General features: G+C 43.3%; 1 protein-coding gene across 2 annotated transcripts in view; it reads left to right on the forward strand.

Moving 5' to 3' along the window:
- Positions 1–16262, forward strand: part of TRAPPC9 (trafficking protein particle complex subunit 9) — a 609198-nt gene that overhangs the window by 63094 nt on the left and 529842 nt on the right. For both annotated transcript variants that reach the window (XM_076004998.1, XM_076004999.1), the window contains one exon: positions 8270–8413. In XM_076004998.1, the coding sequence (XP_075861113.1) occupies positions 8270–8413 (144 nt within the window). The remainder of the gene's footprint in view (positions 1–8269; positions 8414–16262) is intronic.

Here is a 16262-nt window from a genome sequence, read left to right on the forward strand (position 1 = left end):
GAGCCAAAGCTACAAACGAGGAGTCAGTGAAGAGAAGACACACACTTTTCCAGAAGAGCTTGCTTCTTGCACCCTCACTGGTCAGAGTTTACTTTATTCCTGCCCATGGAGTGCCCAGCTTTCTGGGGACTGGCTTCTAGGGTGAGGCCATTTCCCAATTCCCAGCCTCTCGGTAGCACTGCAGTAGTCCCATGGTAAGCGCCTTCCAGCTTTTCTGAAGAAAGAGATGGAAAGGTGAGAACAAAGCCTACAAATCAAACGATGCTCTCATAATGTGTTGGCATTGCCAGGGTTTGCTTTTAAGGACAAGAGGGGTGTTGGTTGGCTCCCTCACCCGCTCTGCTGACACCAGCAGGTGGCCTTCTGGTCCTGATTCTACTATGACGAGCAGCATCTGTGTGGTGCTGGAGGGTACCCCAGTATCGGAGACATCTGCTGCATTCAACATACAGTCCTAAGGCACAGGAAGCAGTATTATTTATATGTCCACATTACCAAGCAGCTTTGAAGGGTGTTTATTTTATTTTATTTTTTTTTAAATATAGACTACTTAAGAATTAATTTTATCATATTCTTCTCCTAACCATACTTTCCCCTCTGTGAATTTATTTTTAAAAAAAAGACTTTATTTTTTAAAGGTGTTTTCAGTTCACAGTAAAAATGGGCATAAAGTATAGAGAGTTCCCACATACCCTCTGTCCCCTGTACACATACAGCCTCCCTTCTGTCAACACCCCTGCCAGGGGGCATGTTTGTTATAGTTGATGAGCCTGTGTTGACACATCATCACCCAGAGCCCACCGTTTACATGAGGGTTCACTCCTGGTGTTGTATATTCTGTGGGTTTTCACAAATGTGTAATGACATGTGTCCACCATTACAGCATCATGCAGAGTCGTTTCACTGCCCTAAAATCCTCAGTGCACTGCCTCTTCATCCCTCCTTCCCCCTACCCCTGGAAACCACTGATCCTTTTACTTTCTCCGTAGTTTTACCTTCTTAAGAATGTCATATAGTTGGAATCACAACAGTATGTAGCCTTTTCAGATTGGCTTCCTTTATTTAGTAATATGCTTTTAAGTTTTGTTTATATCTTTTCATGGCTTGGTGACTTATTTCTTTGTAGTATTGAATAATAATGTTCTACTATCTGCATATACCACAGTTATTTGTATGTTCACCTGATGAATCTTGGTTGCTTGCAATTTTGGCAGTTATGAGTAAAGCAGCCATAACTATTTGTGTGCAAGTTTTTGTGTGGACTTAAGTTTTCAACTCATTTGAGTAAATAGCAAGGTGCATGATTGCTGGATCATATGGTAAAACTACGTTAAGTTTTGTACAACACTGCCAAACTCTCTTCCATTTTGCATTCCCACCAGCAATGAGTGAGTTCTTATTGCTCCACATCTTTGCCAGCATTTAGTGTTGTCAGTATTTTAGATTTTGCCCATTCTAATAGATGTGAAGTGGTATCCCATTGTCATTTTAATATGCAATTCCCTGATGATATATGATATTGTGCATCTTTTCACATGCTTATTTGCCATCTCTATGTCTTCTTTAGTGAGGTATCTGTTCAGATCTTTTGCCCATTTTTTAATCAGGTTGTTTGTTTTCTTATTGTTGAGTTTTAAGAGTTCTTTATAATTTGGGTAACAGTCCTTTATCAGATATGTATTTTTGCAACTATTTTCTCCTAGTCTGTGTTTTGTCTTCTAATTTTCTTGATATGTCATTTACAGAGAAAAAGTTTTAAATTCTAATGAAGTCTAGCTTATCAATTCTTTCTTTTGTAGATTGTAACTTTGGTGACATATCTAAAAAGTCGTTACTATACTAACTTCTATAGTTTTACATTTTACATTTAGGTCCATGATTCACTTTGAGTTAATTTTTGTGAAGAGTGTAAGGTATGTGTCTAGATTAGTATTATTTTTTTGCTTGTGGATGTCCAGTTGTTCCAGTTCACCATTTGCTGAAAAGACTATCTTTGTTCCATTGTATTGCCATTGCTCCTTTGTCAAAGATCAATGCACTGTACTTATGTAGGTCTATTTCTGGGCTCTCTATTTTGTTCCGCTGATCTATTTGTCTGTTCTTTTACAGTACTACACTGTCTTGATTACTGTAGCTTCATAGTAAGTCTTAAGGGTGAGGATGTTTTTATTTATTAAAAAAAATTGTCCTATTAGATGTTACAAAAAATCGATTGTTTGCAAAAGGTGTTCACATTTTCTTCACTATTTCTCAGTATTTTAAATGGCATATCTTGAGCAGTCATGGTGCGGGCAGGGTCATTGTTTGCAGTTGTGGCCTGCACAGGAGTTCTGGCTGCACTTGCCCAGCTGTCTGCCAGGCTCAGGGCTGCGTGAGACCAGAGGAAGGGGTGGTTTTGTCTGTTTCCCATGCAGGGACTTTCTTTGCTAAGCCCTGCTTGGCCTGCAGGCTGCATTTGCCCAGAGAGATATCTCTTTCTCATCCACACAAGGCTAGCTGTGGCCTCATTCACACGTACAACATTGTTTCTCACAGCTTGGTGACTGGGGACCCTGAGCATCATATGCCATGGAAGAGAATGGCGGCTTGGCAAGGTGACCTGTTATTCCCAAGGTCATACTGCTGGTGGGAGTGCAGGACAGCACTACTGACTAGCTGTGTGACCTTGGCTAAGTCACCTGATGTCCTGTGTCTCTGTTCCTTATCTATAAATGGGGGTACTAGTTTTATCTAGTGGGAGGTTGTGAGGATTGAATGGTCAGTCCCTGTGAGGAGTTTAGGACAGCACTCAGCACATGTTTGCTGCTGTTACTGTAGGATTTACATTTAAAAGGCTAAGAGTTACTGGCAGAAGAGAAGAGTATAGATCCCAGAGACTGAGGAGGGGGAGTTGAGTGTCTGAGCTCAATTAGGCTTTATTCTGGAGAAATTTGATTGAGTAGGGGTAGGGAGTGGTATAGTGTTTAGGAAGAGGGAAGAGAGAGTATTTACTGCAGTCACCCTATTGCATTTTGGAGAGAGGAGAGTGTGTTTTAATGGGTTTCTCTGCACACTTGTGAATAGAATCCTCATTTGGTGTGCTTCTGAGAGGCTTCAGGGAAGATTTAAATTGCTTTTCAGTTACTTTTTTGAGTATCCTTTGATTATAACTCCAGGCAGGCTTCAGGTTAAAAGCAAGCCTCCTGGGCTCTATGCAAGTTACAATAGGAGTTGTCTTAATTTTTTCTTTTCATATGGGGCCAATTATCTATATCGAAGAGTACTCAAGTCTGAGGCCTTCCAATGGCTCTTCCTTCCTTCAGGAGCACTCTTTCCCTGTTCTTCCCTGCCTAACTCCCTGTCATCCTCGGGTCTCAGCCAAATGCTATTTCTTCAGCTTCACAGAGGTCCCCTGTGGTCTCTTTAGCCTAAGTGGAATCCTTTTATTTTTCTCTTTCATTGAATCCTGTTGTTCTTACTCATGGCACTTCTCACAATTTTTAAGTACATTAAAAGAAATTGGGGGCAGCTATTTAACATCTGCCTTCCCTACTAGCCTGCAGGCCCTGCAAGGGCAGAGGCCCCTGTGTCTCACCACATCCCCTGCACTGTTCCATGTGGGGGTCCAAGTAGATACGCATAATGTGGGACCAAACCCTAATGAGCCACTAGGACATGTTTGTTGCCATTTATTGAATAGAGTTTGTTTCTTGCTCTTAATTTTTAAGCCTGATGAGTGAAACATATTTCTTTTGAAAAGCAAAACAAATAAGTATACTTCCAAGTGATTTGATGCTTTTTACTTAGATTTCTGTTTCAGGAAGAGGAGACACTTGCCATCATTTTGTGAAAGACGGTAGAGAAAGAGGGTAAAGGACTGAGATCAAATAATGTAAAAAATGATAGGTGGCAGCTGATTACATTTTTAACAAAAAATAAAAATCACTTTAAACCCCATTTCTACTGTTGCTCTGGACCACTTTAAACATTTCTCAGAGAATTAAATGGAAATCTACTAAAAGCTTGTACCTGTGAATAAAAGGTAAGTTGTCTGTATTTTCTGGTTCTGAAAATACATCTTTTTCTCACTAGCTGCTTGCAGGGAGTTAGGTAGGAACACTGATGTGTGCTGTGTGTATTTGCTGGTTTACGGGGCTGCTTATGATCATTTTAATGTTATCTGTATTGCTGTATGTGAAGAGTTTTGATCACGCCTTTTCCTCAGTCCTTTTTCTGAACAGGGTTAAATTTTCCTCAGGAACTCTCGTGAAAGAGACTGGTAAGGCAAATGGATTTGCTAAAAGGCCATAGTCAATGTTTGTAATAAACCTCCAAATTGGTGAACTTTTTGATTGTAAGAGTGTTGAAAATTTTATCACAAATCTGTCCTAAGAGAAAAGAATTCATATTTTATTGGGGAAGCACTTCGAATCGCATAGAAATTATTTATGACGAGTACTCTATTTGCTGTTAAGAAAATTTATGCTCTGTCTTACTCATAATCACCTGTGATAGGAACTGATATCTTTCTCTGATTTTTGGTTTTTCTGAAGGTGCTTACTTGTGTGGATAGTTGTTGAATCCATGATGTTGTGCGGATGGATGATTGCTGAAGGTTTCTATTCGGCCATCCTGCCCCGCCCCCTTTCTGTGATAGGAGCTAGGTCATTATCTTTTCATTCATTCATTCATTCATTCATTCATTCATTCATTCATTCATTCATTCATTCATTTATTTCGGCATATTATGGGGGTACAGGTTTTAAGGTTTCAATGGATCATTATCTTTTAAAAAGTTAGCAAAGTGATATTCGCCCAGTTCTTATCTGAAAAAACATTCTTGATATGGTAGTGTTGAGATTAGTCAAATTGAGTCTTTTTGAATTCATGGCTAGGTTGATCATGACATTGATTTTGGCTTCTTAATCCTTTAGGCATTTGGTCTTAGCTTCTTTTGACAATGTAGAATATTGCGGGGATTTATCTCTTTCTCCTTTCCTATAGTTATATGAGAAGTGCCTCCATTTTATATTATAAAAAATAAAATACTAGGATATAAAGTTGTGTGTGTGTGTGTGCATGTTTGGTCAGCTCCAAGGATTTCAATTAAAACTTATTATGAAATATTTTATTTTATTTTATTTTTATTTTTTTGAGACAGAGTCTCACTTTGTTACCCAGGCTAGAGTGAGTGCCGTGGCATCAGCCTAGCTCACAGCAACCTCAGTATCTGGGGCTCAAGCGATCCTCCTGCCTCAGCCTCCCAAGTAGCTGGGACTACAGGCATGTGCCACCATGCCTGCCTAATTTTTTGTATATATATTTTTAGTTGGTCAATTAATTTCTTTCTTCTTTTAGTAGAGACGGGGTCTCGCTCAGGCTGGTTTCGAACTCCTGACCTCAAGCAGTCCGCCCGCCTCAGCCTCTCAGAGTGCTAGGATTACAGGCGTGAGCCACCACACCCGGCCTATTATGAAATATTTTAAATACATACAAATTAGAAAGAATAGAACAATGGATCCATTACTCAGATTAAATGGTCATCAGGATTTTACCATGTTTGCACATTTACTTTATTTTTACCTTTTTCTGTTATTCATTTTTTTGTTGAAGTATTTTATAGCAAATCCTATAACTCACATCATTTCATTTCTATGTACTTGAGTATGCATGTCTAAGAAATAGGAGAATTTTCTCTCATCAGGCTTTAATCTTGATCCACATGCTTGTTAAGTACCTACCGTGTGTCAGGCATCTTGCTAGGCATCAGGGATGCTTGGGTGACTAAGGATGCCTGGCTCTCAAGGAAATTGAAGATTGGTGGAAGAAAGAAATACATGAACTTTTAGGTGCCTTGCTGTACCTGTCAGATAACTCCTATGGGTTGAAATTTGTGCAGGATACAGTGGAAATACAGAAGGGGGACTGGTCAGCTGTGCAGGGCAGGATGGTGGGAGAAGAGGTGAGTAAGAGCTGTGAGCAGAGGAACCCTTGGCGCGGAGTCTCAGTGTTAGTGAGCAAACAGAGAGAGATCAGGATAGAAGGAGGAAGGATCTGTGCTGTCCAAGTGGTGGAGGAAGCTGCCTTTCTTGTTCCATTCGCATGTCAGTCAACGTCGACGGAGTACCCAGTTCTGTGCCAGGCCCTGTCCTGGGATGCAGTAATAAATAACACACAGTCTTCAAGTGCAGGAGCGAGCTCACAACCTGCACAGGGGATTCTGACACAGAGACAGGTAATTTTACCAAATAAATACATCAATAGAGATCTGAAAAATGGAGGATTCATTCTTGATGACACAACAGAACAGGTTGGATCATTAATCATTTCACAGCTGGAGTCAAAGGTTGATGTTGTGTGTTAACCACATTATATTCATTGCATAATAATATTAATAGCAACTAGCATTTACTGAGAATTTAGGATAAATATGCTGCTAAAGTGCTTTTAAGTGGGTCATTGCATTTAAACCTGATAGCTTGATGACACGTGCTGCCACGGTCTCCATTTTACAGTTTAGTGTTGCTGTCTTCTCATCAGGGTTTTGCCCCATACGTCACCTTGTTGCCCACCTGCCCCAGCTGATATAGCACCACTCTCCCCCCACCAGCTGTCACCTCGATTATTTGCGTTCCTCACAGCATTCACCAGTGCACCTGTTTACCACGGGCTCATTGCCTGGCCCTCACCACAGGGATGTTGATGCCATAAGAACAGGTACCTTGTCTCCCTACTCTTTTTCCTGTGCCTGCTTTGCAGAGTATTAAGTTCTCAAGAAATACTTGTTAGCTGACTGACTGTCACGAGCTATTACGGACTTTCAGTGAATGTTCGTTTTGTCTGAGCCTGAATTCACCTTTCTGTGTTTTTCCATGACCTAAGTTTTGGGTCAGCTGGAGCAGTGACTTATAGTCTGGCCATCAGAGTCATTGGGGTGTGGTGTGCTGTGGTGTGTGTGAAGACTCAGATTTCCCGACCTCACTCCAGGTGCACTGACATCTGAGTCTTGTGGCGTGGGGGGTATTGTGCAGTCTGTATCTTACTGTCGCAGCAAGTGGCTCTGCTCACTGGCCTGGTGTGAGCTTCGCTGCTGCAGAGGTCCCTGGAGTCATCCACCAGGTAGCTTGGGAAGGAGCCTGAGTCAGCGACTTCTTTGAACCAGGCCCTATATGACCGAGGCTCACATCTTAAATCTCCTCCCCCCCCCTGCACTTTTCCCCGGGACCCTCCAGCCCCTAAATTCACAGCACTTTGTGGTGACTTGTTTGTTGTGTCTGTTACCATGTCTTCTTCATGAAGGGTTTTAAGGTAAAAAATATTTTAAAATAGTAATGTCGCCAAAAGGAATGGACTAAATAAAACTCTGTGATTACCTGGAGAGAGAGTTTTCAGTTGGTTGTGCCTCTGCATTCCCCACCTTTAATTTCAAATCTGCTGAACTGTTTTGGAGGGGACAGCCATAGGAGTTCATCAGTAACTTTTTTCCCTAACTTAGCTATCTACTTTTCTACACTTTTCTTAGACTTTAGAGAAATGTTGTACTTTCTAATTTACTGTCCTTGGTTATTGATGATTAAGGTCAATCAAATATCAGTATTTGCTTGAAAAAAAATTATGCCTATAACTCAAATACATGCCATTGAAAACATAATCTTTTGTTATCAGCTTGTTATAATTGTTTCAAAGTGGGATTTTTTTTTTTAATTAGTGCTGCTTTTTGGTTTTTTTTGAGACAGAGTCTCACTCTGTTGCCTGGGCTAGAGTGCCATGGCATCAGCCTAGCTCACAGCAACCTCAAAGTCCTGGGCTCAAGCGATCCTTCTACCTCAGCCTTCCGAGTGACTGGGACTACAGGCATGCGCCACTATGCCCAGCTAATTTTTTCCATATTGTCCAATTAATTTCTTTCTATTTTTAGTAGAGATGGAGTCTCATTCTAGTTCAGGCTGGTTTTGAACTCCTGACCTTGAGCTATCCTCCCGCCTCAGCCTCCCGAAGCTCTAGGATTACAGGCGTGAGGCACCATGCCTGACCAAAGTGGGATATTTTTGAAATTATGTCTTTGCAGAGGAGATAAACCATCATGTAAAACCTACTTTAGCGTATGAAAGACATGATGCTTTAGAGTTCTTTTCCAGGATCAGTAAACACAGGGGAAATATTCTATTGCTCTTTGAGTTTGATAGTTGAGGCATTTGTTTTCAAACTGTCAAGTTGTGCACATAACATTAACTGTATTTCCTGCACCCCCTCGAAGCACTTGTATGACATTTTGAAACTTCCACTGCAGGCACGCACCGAGGCTGGGCTGCCGTCCAGATGCGCTTGCTCCATGAGTTGGTCTACGCCTCCCGAAGAATGGGGAACCCGGCTCTCTCCGTGAGGCACCTATCCTTCCTCTTGCAGACCATGCTGGACTTCTTGTCAGACCAGGGTGCGTGAGTTCAACTACAATCTTTTTTTCCAAGGGTATATGAACACGAGCACTCCAGACGCTGGTTCACGCAGACCTGGGTTTGGGTTTAGGTTGTCGGGTGAGGCTGCCCAGCTCTTTCTGGTGAGAAGGTGCTGTGCTCCCCCCCCCCCAACACCTCCTCCTGCTTCCCTCTCAGGATGCCCATGTGCTGCCTCCGTCTTCCTCCGCACCTCTTTTCCTGGCACAGCCTCCATGTGGCCTTCCCTCCTGCATTTGATAAAATACAGGTGTCAAAGTACAGCATTGGTTTAGAGACGTGCACAGCCCATGAGAGTGCAGCTCAGTGATGGCCACAAAATGCCACCCTCTAACTGACACCCAGATCAGAAATGGAGCATGAACAGACGCTCGGGGCCCCTTTGTGCCCTTTTGTCACCACCGCTCCAGGGTAACTTCTGTCTTGCCTTTCAGAACCAAAAGCTAGGGTCGCTGGCGTTGGCTCCCATGGGGTCGCACAGTATCTCTGCCCACATGCCAAGGCCGCTTTCCTCCCGGGCTTTTTCCTTGGCCATCTTCTCTTCTCATACTGTTCTTGGGTGTCCTCTGCCTTGTGCATTTCAGTCATTATCTGTTTATTTCCAGCCCAGCTTCTACCCCTGGCCCCACCTACATCTGTTTTGCTGCTGTGGGCCTTCTCCCCTGGGAGGCTGCCCACGCACTTGGGAATCAGCCCCTCAGACATGGGACTCAGCTGCTGCAATCCTGCTTCCCGCCTGTGCCACTTGCCCTGGTCTGGTGCTTGGTGCCAGTGGGTTCCTCGGGGCAGTGTTCCCTGATGTGGGGACTAATGTATGGAAGGTTCATTGGGAAGGGAAGAGAAAGAGGCCAGAGTGGACAGCTGGCCCTTGGGGAGCCCTGAGCTGGGATGGCCCTGCAGGATTGTCCTGCCTTGTTCTGAGGGTGCTGGGCCTTTCTGCTCCCTCTCTGACCAGCAGTTGGAGGCAGGTCACCCTTGGTGATGCGCTTCTCCTCCACAGCTAGGGGATGTGTTCTCAGTGGCGCCAGTGAGGCCTGTGCAGCTGGGATGGCCCATTGGAGAGACCTCTTATTGTGTGGGGAGGGGCCAGGTCATCATCCTGCCCAGACCCTGGATGCCCCTGCTCCCGGAGGAGCATGGTCTTGGATGCAGTGCCCTTTCCAGCTGAGGACAGCTGCTGAGGGCAGCACTCTTGCACTTGGAGGATCAGTCACTCTGTCCTGAAAGGTGGTCTACTGCAATGCTGGACCACCACTGCCGCTGTCCACAATGGGACCCCAGACGGCTCAACACCCCACCGCCTCTCCCCACATCCTGACATCTACCAAGTTGTGTGCTCTTCTGGCTTTGCACAATACATATTTCTATCTCTTTATTCATCCTTGTTCTCTGAGTGTTCTTTCTTTCCTGTAATTGTAGCAGTCTCCTCTGGCTCCAGGATAGTGTAGGGTATGTATCTCCTGGAGTGGTTATGAAGTATAAATGCATTAATTCCTATCAGGCATTTATAATGGAACTTATGCTGAGAACAAAATAATGGTTACCTTCAAAAGTACTGAAGTTTGTGTTATGATTGCCTTTACAGAGAAGGGGAGAAGATTCGTGTCATTGCATCAGTCTCACTTACTGTGTCCCAATATGCTTTCCTGAAATGGGAGAGGAAAGGGTTTCAGTGATAGCTATTACATAAAAAATAATGTGGCATTGGTTTTTAGCAGCAAAAGAGTTGAGAACCTTGGCTTGCAGGATAAAGTTCCAACATTACAGAATCTGACTGGATTTTTCTCGTGTGGTCTTGTCCTTATCTGTGTCCCTCTGTGTCCTTAAACTTCATTCAAACCAGGTGATGTGAACTTCACTCCTTAAATGACAATTACATCTTTCTCACGCCATTGTCTGCGCTCATAAAGCCCATCTTCTAAGCAGCACCTGTTGAATCCTTTAAAAAATGTCGATTCTTCTGGAGTGATTTCCATTGCCATCTCTATTAGAAATGAAGTCTCTGTCCGTGAACTCCTGCAGCTCTTTGTTGCTAAGGTTCTTAAAGCACTTTACCACTTGTGGCTATTCGCGTGTGGAATAGATGTTATTTTCTATTTAGGACTTTTGGTGACCCAGACGAATTGGTGCTCTGACAGTGGCCCCTGCAGAGGGCTGCGTGGTTTCTCTGCACGTACTTGGTTTCCATTGCCTTTGGTGTTGCGTTTGAATTGCATTTGTCTCCATCTTACCTGCACAGTTCAGTCCATCAGCAGCAAGATCACCTCAAAGCTGTCTAGGTGACTAATTTGCACTTTGGAGTTTCTGTGAAGTGAGAGAACAGACTAAGACAGAGTTCCTGGAACAATCAGTCTTTCCTGGTGTGGGGGCGGCTGACCAGGGGCGGCTGACCAGGAGCGACACGGGCAGGGGTCTGTTCCTTTCTTGCTCTCATGGATTTTTGCTCCTCCTAATCTGCTGGGGGTGCCATCCACCTACGCCTTTCCCCTGGGATTCATTGAACCTTCCTTTGATCCAGCAACTGTAAAGAGGCAGCACCTGGACTCTGCATGTCTCTGACCCATGGCATATCCTTCTCCCCCTGTAGCCATGACTCTACTCTCTCCTGGTGCCAGCGTCCCCACACACCTCACATCTCAGTGCACACAGTCCTGCATGGGCACGGCTGTAAGTTTTGGCAGTGTAGCCCTGCACCCTTCCCCTGAGCTGCTTATACCTCACTTGCGCATGTTGAACTTTTTTTTTCTTCGGTACACACCTTCCTCCCCACAGCAGGGCCTGTGTACCTCCCCTTTCCCTGTCCCCTGCTCCACTTCACCAAGCAACTCCTCTTGGTTCTGACTTTCTCTTGGAAGACTTTTACAAGTCCTCATCTAGACCAAGCGCTCCTGTCATCTGCTCTCTTCCTCCATGCGTTTACCACAGTTATAATTCAATAATCAGCTGCATATTTAGCTGATCAATGCTCGCCTTCCCTTCAGAAGCTCCATACGAGACACCCCTCTATATGCCTGGTCTCTTGTTCTGTCTCCAGCTCCTAGAGCTGGACCTGGCAAAAAGTAGGTGTTGGACATGTGCTTAGTGTGACTGACTTCCTCGCAGCCCAGCTGTAATCACGATTGCTTATGGGAAAGTTGATTCTGACTTGGGTCTTTAGGCATTTTTCAAAAACACAATTTTTTTCCCACAACATGCATATATGTATATGTGCAGTATATGTATGCTGCATTTTGTATTTCTGTTGGATTTTACATTTCTCAGGGGCATGGGTGTATCTTCCCTTTGGGTGCCCTGCAGTTTGTACAGGACATCAGAAGCAGTTAGTGCCTGTGAAATGACTGAGCTCGTTTGCAGGATCTATACTCGGAGTGATCCATTCCACCCTTCTGTGTCAGACTGACGAGCCCGACCTTCCCCACCCCAGACACGTAGGGCTTCGTCCTGTTTGTATAAGACAGCACCAAGATGTAGGTGGTTTCTGCTAGCCCCAGTGCTCAGCGGTTCATATTTGTACAGTGTCCAGGAAATGTCTGCAGGGAAGAACAAAGAGTCAAGGAACACATCAGGGCTTTCTGTTACATCTCTCTATTGCTTTTTTCTTTTCTGTCAATAGCATTCATTTGCTGTGGACAAAAAGGCTCATGTGCCTGTGAGTGGAAGGGAATGTTTGCATATCCACGTCCTTTCCTGTCAGGGGCTAAGATCAGCATCTTTATTGAGGTGACGAAGAAAATCTGTATAATAAAAATATAATGAGAGTTCTGGTTGATTCTTTAACAATCTTCTTTTCCTCTGACTCTTGCCTTTCTTTTGTTCTTATTCTGTTTATATTTTTTAAGATTTGTTTGCTTCTAAACCTATCATTTGATCATTCTCCTTATTCCTCATATGATCTTTCAGAAAGGGTGATTGCTGTGCTGTATTTTTGAGTAATTGGACATTTCATAACAGGCCATATTGAAGGTCCTTTTAATATATGCATGTAAAATATTTAAATTTAAAATATGATTGACATGACATATCTAACTGTGGCCTATGGTCTTGATGAGATCATTTGAAATACTTTCTGAAGTGAGCCCCGCATGACAGGTGGGGTAGTTAGAAGTGGTTCACCTGTCAGGCTGTGTTGTCTCCTTCATGCCGTCAGGAATGGACACTGCTTTTATGGCCAGAGTCCTCAGGCAATGGCACTTCACGCTGTGCTCTCTTCAGTGTTCTTTTACACATGAGAATCCTGAAAATAGTTTTGCTTCTCTTTTTCTTTCTTTCTTTTTCTCTTTTTGAGATCTATTCAGAAGTACCAGAGGAGAAAATACATTTAAAATCTGAGTTTGAATTAGTCATGGTAGGAACTTTTTTCCTCATGGTACTCACAGAGCTAGATTAGAAGACATTCATCATCTCAATTTGGACAACTGACAGAGCTCCCAGTGGATTCAATTAGATTTCAAATCAGGTGGTTTGTGGGAATAGGGAGGAATACAGACGACAATGATGTATTTCTTTCTAGGATATTTTTTTTGGTGTATGGATTAATTCCTATTGATAACGCAGAGAATGAAATCAGCAAGCCTCCATGTTGTCTTTATTTTCGTTAGACATAGTTACTTTTTATTTCTGGTGGAAAGGCCAGGTAACTCTTTACTCCAGAAGTGTAGCATTCACTCTTATCTTGGGAAGATGATGCATACTGTGATGGGTGGAATGCTGCCTGTATGTTTTTAGGTGACAGAAAGATTTGTTTGTCCATGAAGTGCTGACAGTATCTTGCTGGTTACTTGAGGTCATATTAATTAGTGCTTTAAAGAAACTTTGTTTAAAAGGAGAAGAACTTGGGACATTTGATACTCTTGGACAAATAACTGTCTCCTGAAAGGCCTGTGTGTAATGGTATTTGGTTAATTGGAGTCTTCTGAGAAAAGGACAGAAGTCAGGAGGGCTGAAAGGTTCTTTGCACTCACCTCAACCTCTAATTACTATAACCTCAGATCAATAATTAAGTCCTCCCTAGGTCTCCATTTTCTTATTTGGACAACTGGGATGTGGTAGTTCCATGTGGCAGTTTGTTATGTTTTAATGATAGAAAATATAATTTATTGAATGACCTTTCTTCAGAAGAGCTTATGGTACCATTCACAGACTTGATAATTAGCATTTCTAAATATTGCTGCATTGAAATTAAGTGTGGAATAGAAGAGCAGTCAAGAAAGAAAATCATACGAGGCTTGAGGAGGGGGTCTGTCCATCCTTCTTGTCACTGTGAACCTGTGCTGGTTGCTGGGAGTTGAATAAGCATAATCTGAGATGTCTCCCCCTCTGTCCCTCCCCCGCGACCCCCCACCCCCACCCCCGTATACCTTCCAGTATGTGCGGATGAGCGAACCTACAGGATTTATATGGAAAGGCTCTACTTTTCCCCAAGACTTTTGTCATTTTTTGCAAGATGGGAGTACTAACTTGCTGATTTGTGGAATTTTCTTTGGAACCACACTATGTTACTTTTTACCATCACTGGTATGGGGTCACCTTTGCTGAGGCTTTCTGACTGGGTGTGTGGGTACATAGCTTCCATGGCATGATGGCAATAGATTAATGGAGCTGTTATCCTCTTAAGCTTCATGGTTGTGCATGCAGACCCTGTCCTGTGAACTGTGTAAGAGTCTTTTAAAAGGTCTCTTAAAAAAGGGAAAGAGAAAGAAAGGCAATTCCTTCCTTTGTCAAAGGTCTAGAATGGTATAGATCCATACTCTGTAGCCTCCTCTGTTCTCACTCTCGTGGGTACCTTGTGTTTGGCCATATTAAATTCTTGATAGTTCTCCAAATGCAACAGCATTTCTATTTGGCTGCCTTCGTACATGCTGTTGCCATTGCTGTCACATTGTCCAGGAATTTGTCCCCTCCATGACTGCAGCAGCCCCTCTGGGAGCTCTCGATCCACATGCCTGGTCAGAGCTCCTACCGCTTTGGGCAGTGGAGTGGCTGGTCTCTTCCCCACCCAGCTAGCCTGGAAGCTCCTCAAGGACAGGAACTGTCACCCACATCTGGAGCAGCACCTGGTACCTTATAGGCCTTAAATGCTGGTCGATTGGATGAAGGCTTCTGTCTCTCTAGGCCCACCCTCTGCCAAGCTGCCACATTGATATTTCTTCTAATTGGCTAGTCTGGAAATCCTTCTGTGGTTTTTGATTAGTCTTTTGTGCAGGTTTTGGCAAACTATTGCCTATGGGACTGATTTTGATCCTTGCATTGGCTGTTCCAGAATGGGTTTTTAGTTGCTGACACCAGTTCTTGTGGAAAAGAAAAGGCTTGCTGCTTTGACATCAGATAACTTAGAAAGGGAGAAAGGGGAAAAACTAGCTAGGTAAACTGTTTCAGGGATTGCAATCAAAAGCCCCAGGTGAGAGGATGCTACTGTGAATGAAGTGTGGTTAAAAAAATGCATGCTATGAATAAGTCATGCCACGGCTGCAGTGAACAGGCTGAGGGATGACAAAACAGGCAGTGCTGAGGCTGGGGAGGGCCAGTGAATGAACTTGTGTTAAGGGTGGACCTTATTCTACAGCATTTCTGCTGTTAAAGTCGTTTTACTGTGTTATGATGATGGGGAGTACCATGTTCTTGCTCTCTAGAGTATTGATGCTTGATTAGTAACATTTACATTTCACATGGTTTCTTGGGATTGTACTTGTTGGAGTCTGAAGGATTTTGGCTTGCTTGTTTTACTGTAGTTTAGCATTTTGCTAGAGGACTCTGGGTAGATGGCGTTTCCTTGATGATAGCCTTTCTGAGCCTTAGTTTTTGCATCTACCTTACAGGATGGTAGTAAGGATTAGAGGTGACACACTTGAAGTGCCTAACAATTTGGTGTGAAGAAGTGCTCAGTAAATGTCATAGGATGGCATGGTTTTTCTCCTGGGGACTTGGACACCAGCTCCTTGGTCAGAGATTGGTGGTTCTTTTGCCTGGGGTACCTTAAAAGGATCCTGAGAGAAAAATAGGAAACAGCAAACTGACCCCAAAGGGCTGGTAAATGTGGATATGGCTCTTTTCTGAGATGTGCCGATGTAGTTTGTATTACAGTAATATAATTAACAGTGGCCTTGCTGCTGGCCTCTGATAAAAAGGAAGAGGGGTAAGGAGCAGACAGGTGATATCATTGAAAAGTATTCTCCTGGCAATGAAGAGTGCGTAGCATAACTGGAACTTGGGGAAAGACTTGGGTTTTATGGAGGGTTTCTCAGGGGAGAGTGAGTACCTGGGCCAGGACAGCTGCTGCAATAATTTTTTTTTTTAACCAACCAATTTCTGGGACCCCTGGGTCAGTGTCATCCTATAGAGATAAGGGAGGAGGGTAGTTCTCTCCTTATCAGGGGGATAGGAATGGTGTCTGCGGCTGTCTGTTAGATTTTACAACCCCTGAGGACTCTCCAGACTCCTGCGGCTATTGATTCACAAACCTCGGTTTTCCATTAACAAACAGCATTCCACTCTGTCCATACTTTTTGAGTTCCCACCTGGAAAAACCTAACACCTGTGTGGTGGGTACTTGCTTCAGGGTTTGGTTCTGTGTCCTCTTGTCTCTGTTCCCACTCCCTGGGTGATTCCACTCAGTCCCGTGCCTTTAAAAGCCATTTAAAATGTACACTTCAGTTTTTTAGCACATTCACAGATATGTGCACCTATCATGACAGTCAGTTTTAGAATATTTTCATCAACTCAAAAGGAAAACCTCTACTCTATAGCTATCTAGTGGCATGTGTTGGCTTTCACGTGTTGTTAAATGCATACTTAATAATAAATGCTTTCTTTTTTTTGGTTTGTTTTTGTTAA

The sequence above is a fragment of the Microcebus murinus genome, chromosome 7, assembly GCF_040939455.1.
Source record: "Microcebus murinus isolate Inina chromosome 7, M.murinus_Inina_mat1.0, whole genome shotgun sequence".
NCBI lineage: Eukaryota > Metazoa > Chordata > Mammalia > Primates > Cheirogaleidae > Microcebus > Microcebus murinus.